This window comes from Haliotis asinina, chromosome 6 (assembly GCF_037392515.1).
Source record: "Haliotis asinina isolate JCU_RB_2024 chromosome 6, JCU_Hal_asi_v2, whole genome shotgun sequence".
Taxonomy (NCBI): Eukaryota; Metazoa; Mollusca; class Gastropoda; order Lepetellida; family Haliotidae; genus Haliotis; species Haliotis asinina.
Genome location: NC_090285.1, coordinates 58,949,879 through 58,970,010, shown reverse-complemented (window position 1 = coordinate 58,970,010; position 20,132 = coordinate 58,949,879). Strand labels below are relative to the sequence as shown.

Here is a 20,132-nt window from a genome sequence, read left to right as displayed (position 1 = left end):
TAGATGTTACACGGACAAATTTTTACATACGAACTGGCAGACATAAATGGACAGATAGACAGCAAAATGAAATGATGAGTAATGAAATCAACCACACTTCAATGTCTCAATAATACTATTTGACCAAGTTGTGCACTTAAATAGGAATTACACTGAACAGTGATTTCCTAACAAGTTTTATTCAAAATTGAACCTTTCATCACCTGACTGCCATATTCAAGACTGAATTCAGTCTACTTAGATCATATTCACACCTGATATTACCCTACAGTAAAGAACCATCTACCAGGTACTTTCCACACATGATGCAGAGTTTTATCTCATATTTTTAGGCTCATATTTCTAGTCTTTATGAGGGGCGGTGGGGTAGCCTAATGGTTAAAGCATTCGCTCATCACACTGAATAACCAAGAATTCCCCACATGGGTATTGCTGAAATACTGCTTAAAACAGTGTAAAACTAAACTCACTCAATCACTCTAGGCTTTAAAAACTGTGAACACTTCCTGATGTTACCCATGTGAATTGTAATCGGGAGTTAGGTCAACAGCATATTGTGAACAATGTATCTTCCATGAAGGAGCTTGGACACTGAGGAAGTGTAACATACTATCATGTTCTGACGTGTTCAGTTACCAGGCATGATTAGATCAAGTCAATACAAGTGTCAGTTTACAATGGGCCTGCCCAATGAACCACTTCCTTGTCACACCACGCATAGGAAAGTGAATCCTCTAGTGTATAGTGGGAATTCTATAAGTTCTTCCTGGTTGTATTTGCACAATATGGACGGTGGGGTAGCCCAGTGATAGACATGCCTTTGCTTGTCAGTCTTAAGTCCAGGGTTCAATTCAGCAAATGGGTACAATGTGTGAAGCATTTTTTCTGTGTCCCCTACAAATGGCACAAAAATAAATCACTCGCTTTGCACATTAATGGGAGGAAGACTGCAAACAACATGAGCAAACCACCACATACACTGGTATGTAGTTATATGAAAACAAGAAGACACAGTCCTCAATATCGCCCGCATTACCTCCAATTTCAGTCTAAGTCACACTTGCTTCCATTGAAATGCGAAAGATATTTTATTAAGAATACCCACACTACCAAAAGGCACTAATACACCACCAGATCTATCTATGAGCCACGTTTGGTGAAGAAATATTGAATGGTTTTAAAGTTCTGCTCTGGAAAAGATAAATGTGCATGGATGCACGGGCGGACGGGGTGCATTTTAATACCCCGCAAAACGTGTTGCGAGGGATAAAAAGAGCATTATCCACTTGTTAAAAATTTCCACTGGTGCATTTTCTAGAGTCAAGATATAATGGTTTGGAGCTCAGCTTCCTTATTTGAAGAAAGGTGACATCACCCGCCATGCTAACATCACATCACATTCAAACAGACCCTTACACACATATCACAAATGCAGAGAGAAACATGGATACTCGGTAACAAAGTTTTGCCCAAGTTGGTTGATACCTATTCAATTCCACTGTACAAGGTTTCCACTGACCTCAGTAACATCCAGTCAAACACAAATTAAATGAAGATGTAGAGACAATGACACGCATACATATTTAAACATGAATCGTACTTCCTAGAAGTAAGTTAATACACTTGTCCTCACAAGTTTGTTTTCATATCAAAATGCTCTGAAACAACATTTACTTTGAGCAGTCCAGAAATTCTGGAATCTTTGAAAATAAAACATCCAAATTTAGTTGTCATATTTAATTTTGTTCGGTGATATCATGAATGAATGTAAACCATTTATAATCAACTTAATCAGTCATTCACATCTGAATCTGTTGCAAAACATATGCCATCATGGCTGACAAACATCTCCGGTGACCAGGCTCAATTGAAATTCTTTCAACTGTTAACTCATTGATCATTAGGTCATTTGCAATAGCCTTGGAACAACAGTGAAACTACACAGATTTCCTTCCAGCATATTTGTTTCATATTATAGCTTCTACCGAATATATGTCAAAATTATACTACAAAAGTCTAGAGTGATAGCTACCTTCATCACTGGAGTCATCCATAGCTTTCTCCTCAGAGTCTCCTCCCTTCTCTCCTGCAACATACACATGCAGTCTGGTACTGACAACAAGGAGGACATCACAGGAACCCAGTGCTTACTGACAGACTTATTACAGTAGTACAAAAGAATCAAGTGTTCTTTGCTGCTTTTGAGTAGTACAAATATGTATATTATGAAACAGTCTTTCACAGTTATCCATAAAGACCTGTATTACTCGTTAAGATAAGCACTTTCTTTGCTCTAGTCCCTCCACCTACAGGTACTGTCTCACAAATAAGACCCACATCTGCACAGGACATACAAAGGTGGGACTTACTGATACCAGGAATATGACCTCGATAGTCTGTGCATTCACAAAAGTAGCAATACACTCCAGGCAGTCAGTGCATTCACAACTGTAGCAATACACCCAAGGCAGCTGGTGCAGTCAACATTGTAGCAATACACCCCAGGCAGCTGGTGCAGTCAACATTGTAGCAATACACCCCTGGTAGTGGTACATTCACAACTGGACCCATGCAACCCAGGTAGTGGTGCATTCACAACGGTAGCAATACACCCCAGACAGAGGTGCATTAAAAATTGTAGCAATACACCCCTGGTAGTGGTACATTCACAACTGGACCCATGCAACCCAGGTAGTGGTGCATTCACAACGGTAGCAATACACCCCAGACAGAGGTGCATTAAAAATTGTAGCAATACACCCCTGGTAGTGGTACATTCACAACTGGAGCCATGCAACCCAGGTAGTGGTGCATTCACAACTGTAGCAATACACCCCAGACAGAGGTGCATTACAAATTGTAGCAATACACCCCTGGTAGTGGTACATTCACAACTGGAGCCATGCAACCCAGGTAGTGGTGCATTCACAACGGTAGCAATACACCCCAGACAGAGGTGCATTAAAAATTGTAGCAATACACCCCTGGTAGTGATACATTCACAACTGGAGCCATGCAACCCAGGTAGTGGTGCATTCACAACTGTAGCAATACACCCCAGACAGAGGTGCATTAAAAATTGTAGCAATACACCCCTGGTAGTGGTACATTCACAACTGGAGCCATGCAACCCAGGTAGTGGTGCATTCACAACTGTAGCAATACACCCCAGACAGAGGTGCATTACAAATTGTAGCAATACACCCCTGGTAGTGGTACATTCACAACTGGAGCCATGCAACCCAGGTAGTGGTGCATTAAAAATTGTAGCAATACACCCCTGGTAGTGGTACATTCACAACTGGAGCCATGCAACCCAGGTAGTGGTGCATTCACAACGGTAGCAATACACCCCAGACAGAGGTGCATTAAAAATTGTAGCAATACACCCCTGGTAGTGGTACATTCACAACTGGAGCCATGCAACCCAGGTAGTGGTGCATTCACAACTGTAGCAATACATCCCTGGTAGTGGTACATTCACAACTGGAGCCATGCAACCCAGGTAGTGGTGCATTAAAAATTGTAGCAATACACCCCAGACAGGTGCATTACAAATTGTAGCAATACACCCCTGGTAGTGGTACATTCACAACTGGAGCCATGCAACCCAGGTAGTGGTGCATTAAAAATTGTAGCAATACACCCCTGGTAGTGGTACATTCACAACTGGAGCCATGCAACCCAGGTAGTGGTGCATTCACAACTGTAGCAATACATCCCTGGTAGTGGTACATTCACAACTGGAGCCATGCAACCCAGGTAGTGGTGCATTCAAAATTGTAGCAATACACCCCAGACAGAGGTGCATTACAAATTGTAGCAATACACCCCTAGTAGTGGTACATTCACAACAGCAGCAATACACTCCATGTAGTAGTGCTTTGACAACTGCAGCAATATACCCCAGGTAGAGGTACAATCAAAATTGTAGCAATACACCCCTGGTAGTGGTACATTCACAACAGCAGCAATACACTCCATGTAGAGGTACATTCACAAATGGAGCCATACAACCCAGGTAGTGGAGCATTCACAACAGCAGCAATACACCCCAGGTAGTGGTGCATTCAAAATTGTAGCAATACACCCCTGGTAGTGGTACATTAACAACAGCAGCAATACACCCCAGGTAGTAGTGCTTTGACAACTGCAGCAATATACCCCAGGTAGAGGTACAATCACAGCAGTAGCAATACACCACAGGAAGAGGTACAGTCACAACTGGAGCCATACAACCCAGGTAGTGGTGCATTCACAACTGTAGCATTTGTTTGTGTACTTGAGACCAGCAAACCTCCCTGTGGACACGGACCTTACTTCATTCACAACTGTTGCAATACAACATGGCACTTATATCATGTTTACCAATATCAAGATCTTTGTCTGCCATCTGTTTGTCTCCTTGAGAGCGGGCAACACTCCCTGAAGACTTGGACGCAGTTTGTGCTGCCACATCAGTCGGAGCTGGGTCTATGTCTGGCAGAGCAAATATGGCCTCCATCAGGTTCTCCACGCTGGTGAAGTCATCACCTGTCACCAGAGAGAGAATTCAGAGACAGTTGCTTCTCACTTACATGAAAACCCTGATAACATCATTAGATAGCAAACAGGTATTATTATTGGGGCAACATTCCCCCAAAGTAATTATACAAAGCGTTCCAGCCACTGACATTACCTGTTTCTTGCAGTCTGTTCTGTATGGCTTTGGCCACTCTGTCTCGGGGAATGTCCATCCTCAGAACGGTCTGTACCATAGGGCTGTCCATCCGGGCAGACAACTCTCGTGGGTCTAACGTCCGCACAGCTGTGCTGCTGTTCATTTTGTTGTCTCTGCCTGGAATAGCAAATGTGTGCAGAGATTTTAAATTCTGTCTCTAGAAATGATATGTTCTAGCCAGGGACAAAAGAGAAGTAAGAAGGGAGAAGTAAACAATGATGTCTCCCACAGAACCAAACATAACTGTTTGATCAGCATTCTAAAGTCCACAGCCTCTTTTACCATGAAAATTGCAACTCTCTACAGCGAAACATGCAACCAAGAGGTTATTATCCATAAAGTCGTATTTGGTAGCACCAAACCAATTCAGGAGGTTGCAACTTTCATTTACTCATTCACTTACTAATGGTGTTCTCATTAATGTGGTATCATAATGTTCCGACCTGTATTTGATGACGGGGCAGTATTGTCCCCTGTCGAACCAGCTGATGACTGAAACAGCAAATTCAGAAACATAAAAGCATCTTACCTATACATCCTATGTAGGCACATACACCACGATATCATCAACAAAAAACACACAAACTTTACAACATGTTAAAACTATAAAAGGATGGGAACTAAATATGAAGCACATACTTCACGTCCTCCAAGAGCTGTCTGGATGAAGTTCTCGCCCTTGACCTGACGCACATATGGACAGCGAGGAAACCATCGAGCATGTTCGACCCATGGGTCATCGCCTCGTTCCCAGGTGCGCAAACCACCATCACAGAAGAAACATTTCACACTGTCACCAAAACCTGTGAAGATACACATCAAATGCACTTCCAATATCCATTTCTATGAAACTAATAATGAAACAGAAATGTTTTGGAATCATTGGCATTGCTCATGAATTGAGGTATCCTGACCTATGTCAACTCAAATATAGCCATCCTTAAGAAGGTATGATATCACTGCGCGTTCCGCTTATAACTACATTTAACATTTTGGTTAATTGAAAACCCCAAATTGTTTTTAGAACAACTTATGACCTTGATTTTTTACCTTTTCATCAGTTATCAGAGTGTCCAAAAACAAAAAAAAACCGTAAAAGGCTGATAAAATTTACTGAAAAATATATCAGAAGCTAAAGTGCAAACAAGAGTCATCAGAAGATGACATATCCTCCCGGCCCCCACATAATTGAAAGGACAAATCATCCGACAGATACTTAGTGTGTTTTTAGACCAAGACTGGATTGTTTCCATGGAATTCATGAAAATTATAAATGCCATATATCTGTAATCAGAAAAAGTCACCATTTCAAGATCTGTCTGATATATCTGCCAAGATCTTTCAAAAGATATGAAATGGTTTTCGAGTTGTGCTCCGGAAACAAAGTCAGCAACATGTTCATGGAACCGAGAAAATAATACATCATAAAACCCTGTAAATAGCAAAAGGCACCCCTTGGGGTCTGCCACACATATCTACCAAGTTTTACGGACAGATATTAAGAAGTTTTTGAGTTCTGCTCTGGAAACGAAACACACCTCTCACTTTTGAGAGTAAGTCAAAAACGTTTCCATGGAACTGAGAAAATGATAAATCACTATAACCTGGAAAAGAGCAAAAGGCACCACTTTAGGTTCAGATTGATATATCTACCAAGTTTTGCAGAAAAATATTGAATGTTTATTGAGTTCTGCTCCGATGAAGCCCATACCTCCATTTTGAGACTTAAGTCCAAAACGTTTCCATGGAAACCAAGAAAATAACACATCACAAAAACCTTTAAAAACCAAAAGGCACCACTTTGGGGTCTGCCACACACATCTACCAAGTTTTACAAACGGATATTAAGAAGTTTTTGAGTTCTGCTCTGGAATTGAAACACGCCTTTCACTTTTCAGACTAGGTCTAAAACGTTTAAATGGAAACCGAGAAAATAATAAATCACAAGATGGTGTACATAGCAAAACGCACCACTATAGATTCTAATTGATATATCTACCAAGTTTTTGCAGAAAAATACTAGTATTCCATGGTTTTTGAGTTCTGCTCCGGAAACGGAAAACCATCCCTCCATTTTGAGACTAAGTCTGAAACGTTTCCATGGAAAAAGAGAAAATAATAAATCACAAAAACCTGTACATAGCAAAAGGCACCACTTTAGGTTCTGACTGATACATCTACCAAGTTTTGCAGAAAAATATTGAACGGCTTCTGAGTTCTGCTCCGGAAACGAAGTCCACCACACCATAAGACTAACACCAAAATGGTACATGGAAAAACAAAAAAATATAAATGCCCCAAATCTGTAAATAGCAAAAGGCACAACCATAGGCTGAGATTACTATATCTATCAAGTTTGGTCTAAAAATATTGAATGGCTTCTGAGTTATGCTCCGGAAACAAAATGATTACGGACGGATGGACGGACGGACGGACGAGGCGTCGACTATAAAAATGCCCACCTGCATAAAAGAAGCCAGCCTTTGACAGCATCTGGGGAGTCTGTTCCTTTCCATTGGGCCAGTTTCGGAAGGAGCTGACTCGGGAAGCTTCCACAGCATATTGTGGATGTCTGGGACGATCAGTGACAATCCCCAAGCTGGCATCACTGACAACAGCAGCTGGCTGGGTCACGTTCATGAACTCCGATGATCTATTGGCAGATATGATAGCTGTCGGGTCAGGGACATTTCCAACATTCAAACCCATGACAAAGGGGCACATAGGAAAGTGTCTCCGATGTTCTTCCATTGGGACATCGTCCTCATCCCAGTTGCGAAGTATTCCTCTACAGAACACGCATTGTACACGATCAACGGTCCCTGTAAAGTAAAATCCAGCTCGGGCCAGATCGCGAGGGTCTGGTGTGTTCTGTCTTGGCCAGTTGGTATCAAAGCTGGAGAAACGGTTGGCTTCCTGCTTCATGGGTGCGAATTCCTCTCTGGTCGGAGTAGCTTCAGAATCATGTCCGAGTCCAAGTCCTCCAGCTGTCCCAATAGCCTGGCGACTAGTTTCCGCTGAACCAGAGTCTGTAGCCACAACTGGAAAGTGTGTCTGAGTTGATGTTGGCTGATTTTGCCTGAAGGTAGCACTGGAAAAATCTGGATTGTCTTGGAGCTGATGAGAGATGTTGCTGCTTGTGATCGCTGTCGCGTTGCTGCCACAGTATTGTCTATGAAGAGTGCTCAGGATTTCCTGGTAGACAGCTGGTTCTGGGACATAGACTGGAACATTAACTCCACTCAGGCCTTGACAAAAGTTGCATGCTGGGCTCAGCTCTCTGTGTATTATCAGTGGGTCCATGTTTTTATTCCAATCCCCTTTAACCAGATCACAAGAAAAGCATTTCACGACATCTTCATTCCCAGTGTAAATGAATCCAGCTCTTGCCAACCTGATCGGACTTGCCCGGTCAATAGCCATCCAGTGTTCATATGTTTTAAGACGCAGTGCCTCAAACCTCATGTCTTCACCTGGTGTGAAAGCAGGACCCCCGACAAGACGAGGGAAATAGTCTTGCTCTAGTGTCATTGCCATTGCGACTATGACTATGATTTCAAATCAGTGGTGTAGGTTATACCAAAATAGCTTAATAGTTACCAGTCACCAGTTACAGTCAATAGTTCAACGCAGAACAGTTTTAACAATTTCTGCTTGTGTTGTCTGACCAAAATATGATCCCTTCAGTCGAACCTTTCTATGTTTGCCAGAAGTGCGGAGCAAATCTGTATTGGTTGCTGTTAAGTTAGGTTTATAACTCACAGGTTTCAATCGAACCTTACTATGTATGCCCCAAATACGATGGAAATCCGTACTGGTAGCTGTTGAATTAGGCTTATAAGTCAAAGGTTTAAGCTGAACCTTACTATGATTAACAGAAGTACAATGTGGACCCGTAATGGCAGTTGTTGAATTAGGTTGATAACTCCAAGACCACTGTGGAGCAATGACCTAACGGTCTATGCAAGTAATCCACTTGTGTCCATGGTTGCCATCTCAACCAAATACATAAATTTAACAAGTTCAGTAACTTATCTCTCGTGAAGTTCCAGGAAACTTGGTGAATTGTACCTTAAGTACTGTGAAGTACCAAGGTGGTGCCTCTTCAGCAGTCAGTAAAGGGAACTATCTTCTAAGTCAATGACTGAAAGGCTCTCCAATGCAGATCTGATGGTGATCATCTGTAAAAATATTGAAAACATATTACCGGTAAGCAAATTCATTTTGACCAAGATGACACAATCTTAGTAAACTTCGTCTCAGTGTATTTCATTACACTCCACCACTGAGTCTAGCAAAACCTAGTAGAAGGTCGCATCAGGTAACCTTTGAGCAACCAATGACGGTCCAATCAAATATGAGACGGTTAAATAGATTTAACCAATCAGACAACGGCTACTATTTAGGGATCGGAGGTACTTTCAAAATATTCAGGTCACCGACACAGATCTCTCCACAAACAAAAATCCGCATATGACAGTTATTTGACCTGCAGTATATATGCCTTGGGGTTTCTGTTGACATGGTTACCATTTGCTAATATTTCTGCAAAATAACATCCTTGAATATTGTCAAAAACACTATTTTCAGCGACTGTTTACTCACCGTTGTCATACTAGTATGTACGCCGTGTGCATCACCCGGAAGCAATCGTATGCTACATAGCATTCGGAATCGGTCGGGTACGAACCTTTTTGAGATAAAAAGTTCATAAGGTATATGTGAATGTGCACTTTCGCGATTTGGTAAGCTGTGCTCTGATTGGTCAATCTCAAAGGTTACCTGATGCGACCTCCCATAAGGTTTTGTTAGGCTCAGTGGTGGAGTGTAACTAAAAGTACTGAGGATAAGTTTACTTAGACTGCAAGATGACATGGCCCGATTTCTCGAAGCAAACTTAAGTTTGAGTTTTTATTCAAATTTGAGAAAGCGCAAGAAAATGCATTTCCCAAAATGATATGCAATTAATATTAAACTCAAATTTAGTTGGGTGGATAGATTATTTAGGTGGTTTGGGCTTCTTCTTTTTTTTAAAACGGCAGCTGAGTTAAAAATCCAGCTGTTTAAAAATTGTCAAACTCACATTTTCTAATTTGAGTAAAAAATTACATTTGTTTTCTTTTTAATCGGGGCACGGTCGTCTATTCAGTCATGATTTACAAGTGTACATTTGGTCATATACGAGACGGCTGAAATGACTGGCATCTGCACAATCACCCAATGAAGGCTGTCGATATACTGTAAACAGTCAAATTTTCGCGACCGTTTAATTTTCGCGAACTTCGCGTCAGACTTCATGAAACGAGAATAAAAACACGCGATAATATAGATATATCATTCACTTTATTCAGATAAGTCAACAACATAAAAACAATACAAGTGTACACTGTTCATTCATGTGTCACCGCTGGGCTAATCTGAATTAACACGTGTCACTTACTGATCCTCTTACTAACAGTCTTCACAAGAGAATAGCATTTGTCAATATATTGGTCAACTAGCGTCTCGCGAAAATAAGAAGGCGCAAAAAGGTTTAGTGACCGTCACACGCGAAAATTTAAAGGCAAGGAAGTAAGACAGTTTACAGTAATTGAAGACATTGAGTGTAATGTTTTATGTGATATGAACAAAAGAAAGAAAAGTGGTCAAACTGTTGTGGTGACCTTGAAAACAAGGTCAAGGTCCCCCAAATCAACTAATGTCTGCATAATCCTCTAATGGAGAAATCAGCAAATTTGAAGACATTGGGTACAACAGTTCATGAGATATCACATTAACAATTAAGATTTTGAAAAATGGTCAAAGTGTTACAGTGACCTTGAAAATAAGGTCAAGGTCACCAAACTCGACTGGTGTTGGGTCATCCCCCAATGTAGGCAGTCACCAAATTGGAAGACTCTGGGTACAAAAGTTCATAAAATATCACTTTTAACAAGACTCAGATGCAATATAAACCTGGATATACCACCACCGCCAAGCTTTTTGAGAGCAAATGTTCCAATTACCACATTGATGCAACGCAAGAGTTAGGGTTTTGGGGGAAGACAGAAGAGTCCTGTTGCTATGAAAACAGTTTTGTTTAAGCAGCTTTTTTTAATTTGTATATTCAGCCCTGTTGGCTGTATAGACAGCTATCAAACGCATAATCTACTCCCAAGTGATTAAGTTACTTATCAATGATCATGTATATACATGTCAACCCTGGATATACTGCCAAATGGATATCCCATCAAAAGTTTAGACTCACTGGCATAAATATAGTGAGTGAGTGAGTGAGTTTAGTTTTACGTCGCACTTAGCAATATTCCAGCTATATGGCGACGGTCTGTAAATAATCGAGTCTGGACCAGACAATCCAGTGATCAATAACATGAGCATCGATCTGCGCAATGGGGAACCGATGACATGTGTCAACCAAGTCAGCTAGTCTGACCACCCGATCCCGTTAGTCGCCTCTTACGACAAGCATAGTCACCTTTTATGGCAAGCATGGGTTGCTGAAGGCCTATTCTACCCCGGGACCTTCACGGGTGGCATAAATATAGTCACTTACAACTGTTCCAAACTAAATTTGGCAAAATACTTGGATTCTATACTGTTGGAAGATGAACTTTCACACATGAAATGCTGTATTGTAAAACATATTACAAACACTGAAAAGATTATAGTCACGAATTCAATAAATGACAAAAATCTGTGAAAATTGGCAAATTGTTAAGAAAACTTTACACCAAAACACAGCTGTGAACACTAAGATTGAGCAAGAATGGTACGATCTACCACATATTAAGTGCATCGAACCTTAGCCCCACATGAATTCAGTTTGTTATTCTGGGTCACCAGAAAAGAATATTAATGAATATGATACAATGCAGTGGGTGTGGGTATTCAGGATCACGGTTATTCCAGATCACTGTCACTTACATTAACCCCTAGAAACTGTAAATCTCAATGGATTTCTTCACTCAATCTCTCATTCTAAAGCAGAGACAGTGCTCTTTAAGGTGATATATTTGTCTTACTTGATCTGAACAAGAAGTTTACTTGAGTGCCCTGTAACGAGGATACCTATCATTGCGTAATTTGTCGTTAGCACATCAGGAAAAGGTAACTCATTCAGAACAGCCCATCTCAAATAAGAATATAATCAAGTTACTTAATGTTAACAATCAATTGCATGCATATACTTTTCACCTGTAAATAGCAAAACAAATCTTCTCTACATCTGCCATATGTTTGGAGAATTAAGCAATTTATGGAACCACATGGTTAAGTCAGTTACGAATCACCAGAAAATAGTGATCATCTCAAAACTGTCAACCACCGAAAAATGTTAATTACTCTTGAAATAAAGCAATTAGTTTTACGATGTTACTTTGGTTCCCTTTATTTAAAATGTATACTCACTCTAGGGTTAGTCTTAGGTTTCTTTGCACAAAATAGATACATAAAACGTTTAGGTTTTCATTTCACCAAAACGTAATTTGAAGTACATAACAGTCTGCCAGGTAAAAGGTTATAAATATTGAAAATAAATTATAGTTAACCAACTTGACAATGTTTGGGGGTTGAAATTGATTTCCATGTCATATTATTCAACTAAGGAACGACTCACTACAAGTGCCAAGCAGTCCTGCAGTGTCATTCAGGCAAATTCTGGATGTTGGTAGCACTGTGTTTGCTGACCCAGCTGGAGAACCTGTTCCAAGTTTTCCCCCTTTGCCTGCTGCACCGGCAGAGAAAGGAGGAGGCATGGTCATACCATGTCATTACATTATTAATCACAGCAACAGAACGTGGGCTTTAGGTAGTTTGTTTCATTTTTAGACAAACGAAGATACACTCCCATAAAAGGTTCCAATACGTTGGTATTAATTGATTATGTTTGTTAGTTTTACTGTCAGTAACTGATGATGTGATGTTAAAATTCTTCATATTGACTGAATAAAATGTTACAGCTGCTGAAAAAATTGATTATTTTGACTTGATAGTTGTACTTTACCAGTTAAAGTCGCATGTTAAAGTCACAACAAAACAGCATATATATCAATACTGAAGAGGTCAAGTATGTATAATTAACCCCAGGAGAATATGTTTTAGCTCATACTGGTACCTGGAATCATGATTTTGGAATGTGTTATGAGCAGCAAGTGTTGGACCTATCGACCAAACGAATATTGTTATCAACTGCAACGTTGTACCGCGTGTTACTGTTTGACACAGACCCCTGTTGCACCAAAAGAGCATCAATAACTAAACACTGCCTCGTTTTGTCACGTGATTGGGAATACCCTGAAATGATTCGGAACAGCCGTTATGTCTGTGCGTTTCTTTTGCAATGTTCCTCATGTCAATCAGAACAGAATAAATTTCAGATATGCTTTTCGGGAGGCGCATGCAGTCGGTTTTCCGTTAGTGATCCGAAACTGGGTTATGCATTGAAATTTGTAAATTTGAGTGTGTTACCCTTAGTTTTAAAGAATTGTTTATTTGTGGGACAAATGCACATTTAGGACGCATTTCGGCTTCTATTTTATGCCATTTTCCAAACTGTAAAGCCCGTTCTCTGCGAGACAATCAGAAAACGGACAAAACACTCGTGACCAACTCCGTGTTATACCGGGAGGTTACGGAAAAGGGCGAGTGATGACGACCAAATGAGACGGGGAATCCTGTGACGTCACCAGAAAAACCCAGTTAGCGGTCTTTGCTCAAAAGACGTACTAAGATACACACCAACACAGCCCTCGGTTTCACCTTTAGGTGATAACAGGCGAGTCTATGTTTAATATAGTCAGAAACTTACCACAAGGAATAGTTTTGTTGTTATTAAACACAGGGAGCTACGAGGAATGTTGTATCTGACGAAACCGTGGTAAGAGTTCCGCCCGTAAACCGTGACCACGCAACTGCGCAGAATCCAATGCAGACTGGTTTCGCATGCGCTGCGCTAACGCTTCGATTCGAGCGAATGGCCAACGGAGAATTATCATGAGTATAATACTATAAATTCTTTATGTTCATCTATTATTCTGGTATCCTACACAAGAACGATGTATACAGTATGGTTCAAAATTATTGAGAATAGCTAAAGCATTTCATATTATTAAACGAGAACAAATCAGATAAAATTGAATGTATTGTGAAAGTGAACTGACCTTTTCATATTGTGTAGGTAACAATTTAATATTTTATCAAGTCTCCTTGAGCTTCACGGCACAGTCTAAGACGGGTAGGCATACTTCCTATCAGAGAGGTTAGTGTCTCGTGAGTTATGCTGTCCCAGTATCGGACCACTTCTCTCTTCATGTCTTCAATTTTTGTCAACCCCTTTTGATTCACACATTCCTTCATCATCCCCCAAATGTTCTCAATAGGATTTAAGTCAGGACTATATGCAGGAAATGGTAATGCAGTCACATTTTTCTCCTGAAACCACTGCTTGGCATGTTTTGCGGTGTGTTTAGGATCATTATCTTGCTGCAAAATCCAGTCATTTCCATAAAACACATGTGCACTTGGAAGGAGAAAATTATCTAATATGTTAGTGTAGCGTTGACTTGTCAGATTTCCCTCAAACACACACAGCGGGGTCGTTCCTAATAAGGATATCCCTCCCCATACACGAAACTTTGAGAAAATATCTCGTCCCGGGCGGTCTGACAAGCTGGTATTTCGAACGCTGTTTATTAATTATGAAAAAATACTTTAACGAAAATACATAAATTCTTCTGTGATTATTCTCAGCTGTTCGTAGTATAAACGATGTTCCGTGTAACACCATATTCACGAATTTGAGGTTGACGCTGGGGGCGTTTAGTGTTTTAGTTATTATACTCACTCAACATGAGCAACCAGTTCCGATCTAGCACGCGATGTTATTATGCAACGTGTAATAACATTGTAGATTCAACGGATGAGTAATAAAATTACATCTGGAACGGTCTCAAAATAGAAATGCCATAATAACTGTTGATGATCATTTCTTTCAAACACAGTGTATGAGTCAGGCATTGCTAGCACACAAACTCAGCGGACTTGAGGCTTCTATAAAGGAACAGCTGGGTCATACAGAAGGTCTGTGTACAAAAAATACATGACTCTGCACTTTCAAGAGTAAGTGTCATCCCAAATATAAGTACATGTGTATGTTGTGTTTGTCTACTGTCTACACTTGCTTGTAACCTAGTCCCTGTACCTCAAGTTGAATGCTGATTATATACCTTATACTGCATCACTTCTGGTGTGTTGGCATCACTTTGCTATAAATAGTAGAAAAAGTTTTGATTGTTATTAGTTACACAATTGCGTACGTGTTATTGAACAGAACCATAATGACCTTTACACTATGCACGGTATGTTATATATTTTTTTCGAATGTATGTCATGCGTGATCGGCGTGGAGATTCCTGTTGGTCAAATGTCAGGACTGTCAGCAGTGGAGCGAGACCAAGCCATTGGAATATCGACGATTGCTTCGAACTGCTGTATATTGCCAATATCTGGCCCTGCTGACGAAAAGAAAATAGACACATAACGTAAACTGTTCTTAACTTCCTTATCGATTCTTAGAATATGATCTCAAAACCATCAATGTTTCGTGGTCAGGTGGACCAGCTATACCCTGTGTAGTATAAGAACTGAAACTTCGTTGATGCCATCTTGCAGGCATTGACATAATAAGATATAGATTCATTAATCGTGGATTCACATGGTGTCCTATCAATTTCAAAGGGCACATATACTAAAAACTATTTTGAGGTGAATTCTATGATTATCATTATTATTGTATAATAGGTCACTACAGATCCGACTGACTTAATTAAATCTTGTGACATAGAATGGTATGGTATTTACATTTTAATACATCCCGCGTAAAAGTAAATCTGAATAAGGAAGCCGCGTGTGTCACTGCATGAAGGCAATCTCTTGTACAGCTTTGATAAAAAAGACTGTGGTTTTACGCCGATTTTGCAACATTCCAACAATATGACCACGGGCGACACCAGAAATGGGCTTTACACACTGTATCCACGAGTAGAATCGATTCCGACTTGAACGCTTCAACCATTGGTCCCGTGAGACGACTGCAACGTTCGGATTGGCCGATATTCTCTGAAATATTTGTTGTAAAGAAAATATTTATATTCTTAGTGAGGATGATAACAATATATTTATATCCTTGTATATCAGCGTGCTCCTCGTCATGTTCTTCTGCTTCCTGACTTTTGATAACTTCTTTAAATTCGACATGACAGCGAATTAGGCCTTTGGATTTGCGCCACTGACTTCAATTATCGAAATTTTATTTTTGATATTATTTTTCTTGGGATATTTCCTGGGAAATACAAACAGGCCCACATGGTCCATACTCATGTAGTTTTCGATATTATTGTTCTTAGATATAGGATATTTATATAGCGCACATATCCACGCACTAGTGCACGCTAAAGGCGCTGGTAGTTTTCCCTCGATCACTGGATGTCAATCTCAACATCACATCGTATTTCAATCTCAACTCCCTGAAGAGTATACAACTCTTGCTGTCACCTGGCGCACCGAGTCTACCGAGGCTCTCTCATCCTAACGAGGTACCCATTAACAGCTGGGTCGACTGGGACACATAGTCACAGTACTTTGTCCAAGTTCACTGCACGTTGCTGTACCCGCAACTAGGTATTTGCACGTATTCACGTGGCAACCATCTGGTCAAATACCAACGGATTCGTGGGTTCTTTTAAGTGCATGGGGTTGTGTACTGTACACTAGGGGCTGTGACAACACCGAGAGAGAGTCTGCACACAATGTTGACTCCACGGTTTTTACACCCGGTCACAGGTGGGCTCGATCCCGACACCTCAACCTCGCTGGATCACTAGCCTGGCGCCTTAGCCAGCTCGCCCACCGCGCCCATCAGGGATTGTCGTCTGTACAAAAAGGTCCACATGGTCTGTACTCATTCATGTTTTCAAACATCTTTTTGATGGACCAAACTTGGGTCAAGACACCCGATGCCATCTAAAACAAAATAAATAATAGTAATAACACGGTGGTCACTTAAAATATGCTGTAAATTATTTAAAGCATCATGTTATTTGAGCTGCCATATGACTTTAATCAGATTCATTTACAAAGGAAATTTGAGCACTTTGATAACATACAGTACAAATGTGAATTTGGTCACTTTCATGGAGCACACTTACCATGGGAATTAGGCAACTTTGATAGGACACATTTCTCTCGAAAATCCGGCCACTGAACCCGGTAAACATTTCACTTGCTTACACTGCCCCATAGGAATCACAGCAGTTCGAATATCAAAACAGTCTAAGTAAACTTAGTCTCAGTATTATTCGCTACACTCCTCTACTGAGTCTAACAAACCCAAGTAGGTTGTAAGGTACCGTTTCAGATTGACCAATCAGATACACAGCTTACCAAATAGCGAAAGTGGACATTTCGCACATACGTTCTGAACATTTATCGGTTTGTACTCGAACGATTCCGAACGCTATTTTCCGTACAATCGCATTCGGGTGACGCACATGGAAAACGCTACAATTCCGTCAACAGTGGGGAAACAGGCGCTGAAAGTAGCGTTTTTGTCAATATTCAATGATGTCAGATAGCGGAAAGGCCAAAGCTAACATGTCATCAGAAAGCCCTAAGCGTATATACTGCAAGTCTAAGTAAACTTAGTCTCAGTGTATTTCATTACACTCCACCACTGAGTCTAACAAAACCTAGTAGAAGGTCGCGTCAGGTAACCTTTGAGCGACCAATGACCGTCCAATCAAACGCGAGACGGTTAAATAGATTTAACCAATCAGACAACGGCTACTATTTAGGGATCGGAGGGACTTTCAAAATGTTCAGGTCACTGACACAGATCTCTCCACAAACAGAAATCCGCATATAACACAATTATTTGACCTGCAGTATATACGTTTTGGGGTTTCCGTTGACACGGTTACCATTAGCTAATATTTCCGCAAGATGACATCCTTGAATATTGCCCAAAACACCATTTTCAGCGACAGTTTACTCACCGTTGTCATGGTTGTACGTACGCCTCCGGTATCCTCAAAACAGTTTCGGCCCATAAGTGTTTTCAGGATGCATGCGACACAGAGATTACATCTTCTGCTGTAACTCGCGTTTGATGGTATAAACATACACGTGTTATTTGTCATCATTCACTTGATGACCAGGTAATGAATTTATAACGGGTATAATTAGTGGTAACACCACTAAAAATACTCGACATTGGTTCCCATTTGGCATTTCTGTCTGGAGTAAATACTCAACGTTATTAATTGAGGTCTGTAGTGGCAAATGTATTGCATATTACGTAATATGTGCATGTAGGTGATACAAGAGGGTTTATCAGCTGAGTTACAAAAAAGGATTAACCGTTAACACACTGATTGATTAATTACTTAAAAATTCCACGTCGGATTTGTCAAAAAGGCAGTGTTTATGTGTGTATATTTACTAATCTATACTGACAACACCCTGTCGTAAAATACGAGTGTAAAAACAACTGATTTCGGGTTTTTTTCAGTCCTAACGTGTTATTTTTATACCACTGGATGCTTGTCGTAAGAGGCGACTAACGGGATCGGGTGGTCAGACTAGCTGACTTGGTTGACACATGTCATCGGTTCCCAATTGCGCAGATCGATGCTCATGTTGTTGATCACTGGATTGTCTGGTCCAGACTCGATTATTTACAGACCGTCGCCATATAGCTGGAATATTGCTAAGTGCGACGTAAAACTAAACTCACTCACTCACTCATTATACCACTGGCAGATGAGTGAACTTCAAGGTATTTGATTTGTTTTCATAATAACCAAGTAAAATGACTTCATCTTTGTTGATCAGTCTACACATAAACTTAGTCTATCAATTGCGCATATGGGAGGCGCAGCAGAGATCACGAACCAGTCACGAATTCTGGGATATCATCAGTGTACTCACGGGAGAAAGATAATAACAAAAGAAACCACCAGTCCACGGAAATTGCTCCGCATCAGCGCCCCTTTAAATCCGTTCGGCCGTCTCGCGTTTGATTGGACGGTCACAGGTTACTCAAAGGTTACATGGCGCGACCTATTACGAGGGTTTGTTTGACTATACAATACTGAGACTAAGTGAGTGAGTGAGTGAGTGAGTGAGTTTAGTTTTACGCCCCACTCCGCAGTATTCCAGCTATATGTCGGCGGTCTGTAAATAATCGTGTCTGGACCACACAGTCCAGTGATCAACAGCATGAGCATCGATCTGCGCAACTGGGAACCAATGACATGTGTCAACCAAGTCAACGAGCCGAACCACCCGATCCCATCAGTCGCCTCTTACGACAAGTGTCGTCTCCTTTTATGTCAAGCATGGGTTGCTAAAGGCCTGTTCTGCCTAGGACCTTCACGGGTCCACTGAGATTAATTTTATTTAGACTGGATAAGAACATCTGTAGGCTTGAATTAGGTATCATTGTGAAACAAACATACTTCTTACTGAACATTTCAGGAATACCCCATTAAGCTCTGGATAAGAGTGATTTTGTGCCATAGATAATAAATGTGCATGAATACTTACCTAATCTTTTCGTAAAGTATGAGTCTTCTGTGGTATTTACGATATCCACAACATCTCCATGAAGTCTTCATAATTCTATTCTCCCGGCAACCAAACCAATATCTTGTGCTTAGGTTTAATTGAGCGTCAAGTTTCATTCTTCACATGATCCAACACCCTTTGCTCTCAGTTTGCATATCTATATACTGCGCTGGGAATGAGTTACCTGTCACTATATATATGTTACATCAGTGGAATGCAAAACCTCTGCGCCAATCAAATGGTTTCTCACGAAAAGAGCGTTGCCTAAAGTGTGACTTGGTGAAAGGAGAAATTGAGGGCGTTCCTGAATATGAGTTGTGGGTATCGGGGATAGGGCAGTTAAATCAGTGTGAATCAGCTATTGGCTGTCATCATGGAATCCAAACAGGCGAAGAATGACAGGTAATTTAAAATTGAATGTAATCGAAGAAGAGGAGTTCCATTTCATTTTTCGCTTTTTAACAGTTCTAACAAATGTTTTATTAAACGTAGGTGTTGGGATCCCCAGAGATGAAACAGGAGTACAAACTTATAGTCATTTTGTCTCGTAATGTGTCTCCAGCACAAAATCTCTGGATACCAGCCTCAGACGATGGTCCTGTCGCTGCACGCGGCGTCTAACGACACAGTGACCTACAGTTGCAATTTCTCAAACGTGAATATATACATTACAGTGAATGTGATGACGAGAGTGGAGAAGTGTTGCGAGATATATAACCATGTAGCTATGGAGGAGGATGGAACGAAAGAACAGAAACTTACAGTTTGAGAGTTCCAAGGGTTTACCGGC

The 20,132-nt window shown here is 40.7% G+C and overlaps 1 protein-coding gene across 3 annotated transcripts in view; it reads right to left on the bottom strand.

Moving 5' to 3' along the window:
- LOC137288251 (baculoviral IAP repeat-containing protein 7-like) overlaps window positions 1-20,132 on the bottom strand; it is a 23,560-nt gene extending 3,428 nt beyond the window's left edge. Inside the window, exons 1-7 of one of the 3 annotated variants that reach the window (XM_067820714.1) lie at window positions 20,105-20,132; window positions 7,183-8,901; window positions 5,360-5,523; window positions 5,164-5,212; window positions 4,679-4,837; window positions 4,369-4,533; window positions 2,033-2,086 (exon numbers count right to left, since the gene is read on the bottom strand). In XM_067820714.1, coding sequence (XP_067676815.1) covers window positions 2,033-2,086; window positions 4,369-4,533; window positions 4,679-4,837; window positions 5,164-5,212; window positions 5,360-5,523; window positions 7,183-8,257 — 1,666 coding nt within the window. In that variant the 5' untranslated portion in view covers window positions 8,258-8,901; window positions 20,105-20,132. Of the gene's footprint in view, window positions 1-2,032; window positions 2,087-4,368; window positions 4,534-4,678; window positions 4,838-5,163; window positions 5,213-5,359; window positions 5,524-7,182; window positions 8,902-13,526; window positions 13,634-19,321; window positions 19,514-20,104 lie in introns of those variants that run through there. The other 2 variants (XM_067820712.1, XM_067820713.1) reach the window with 2 other exon arrangements.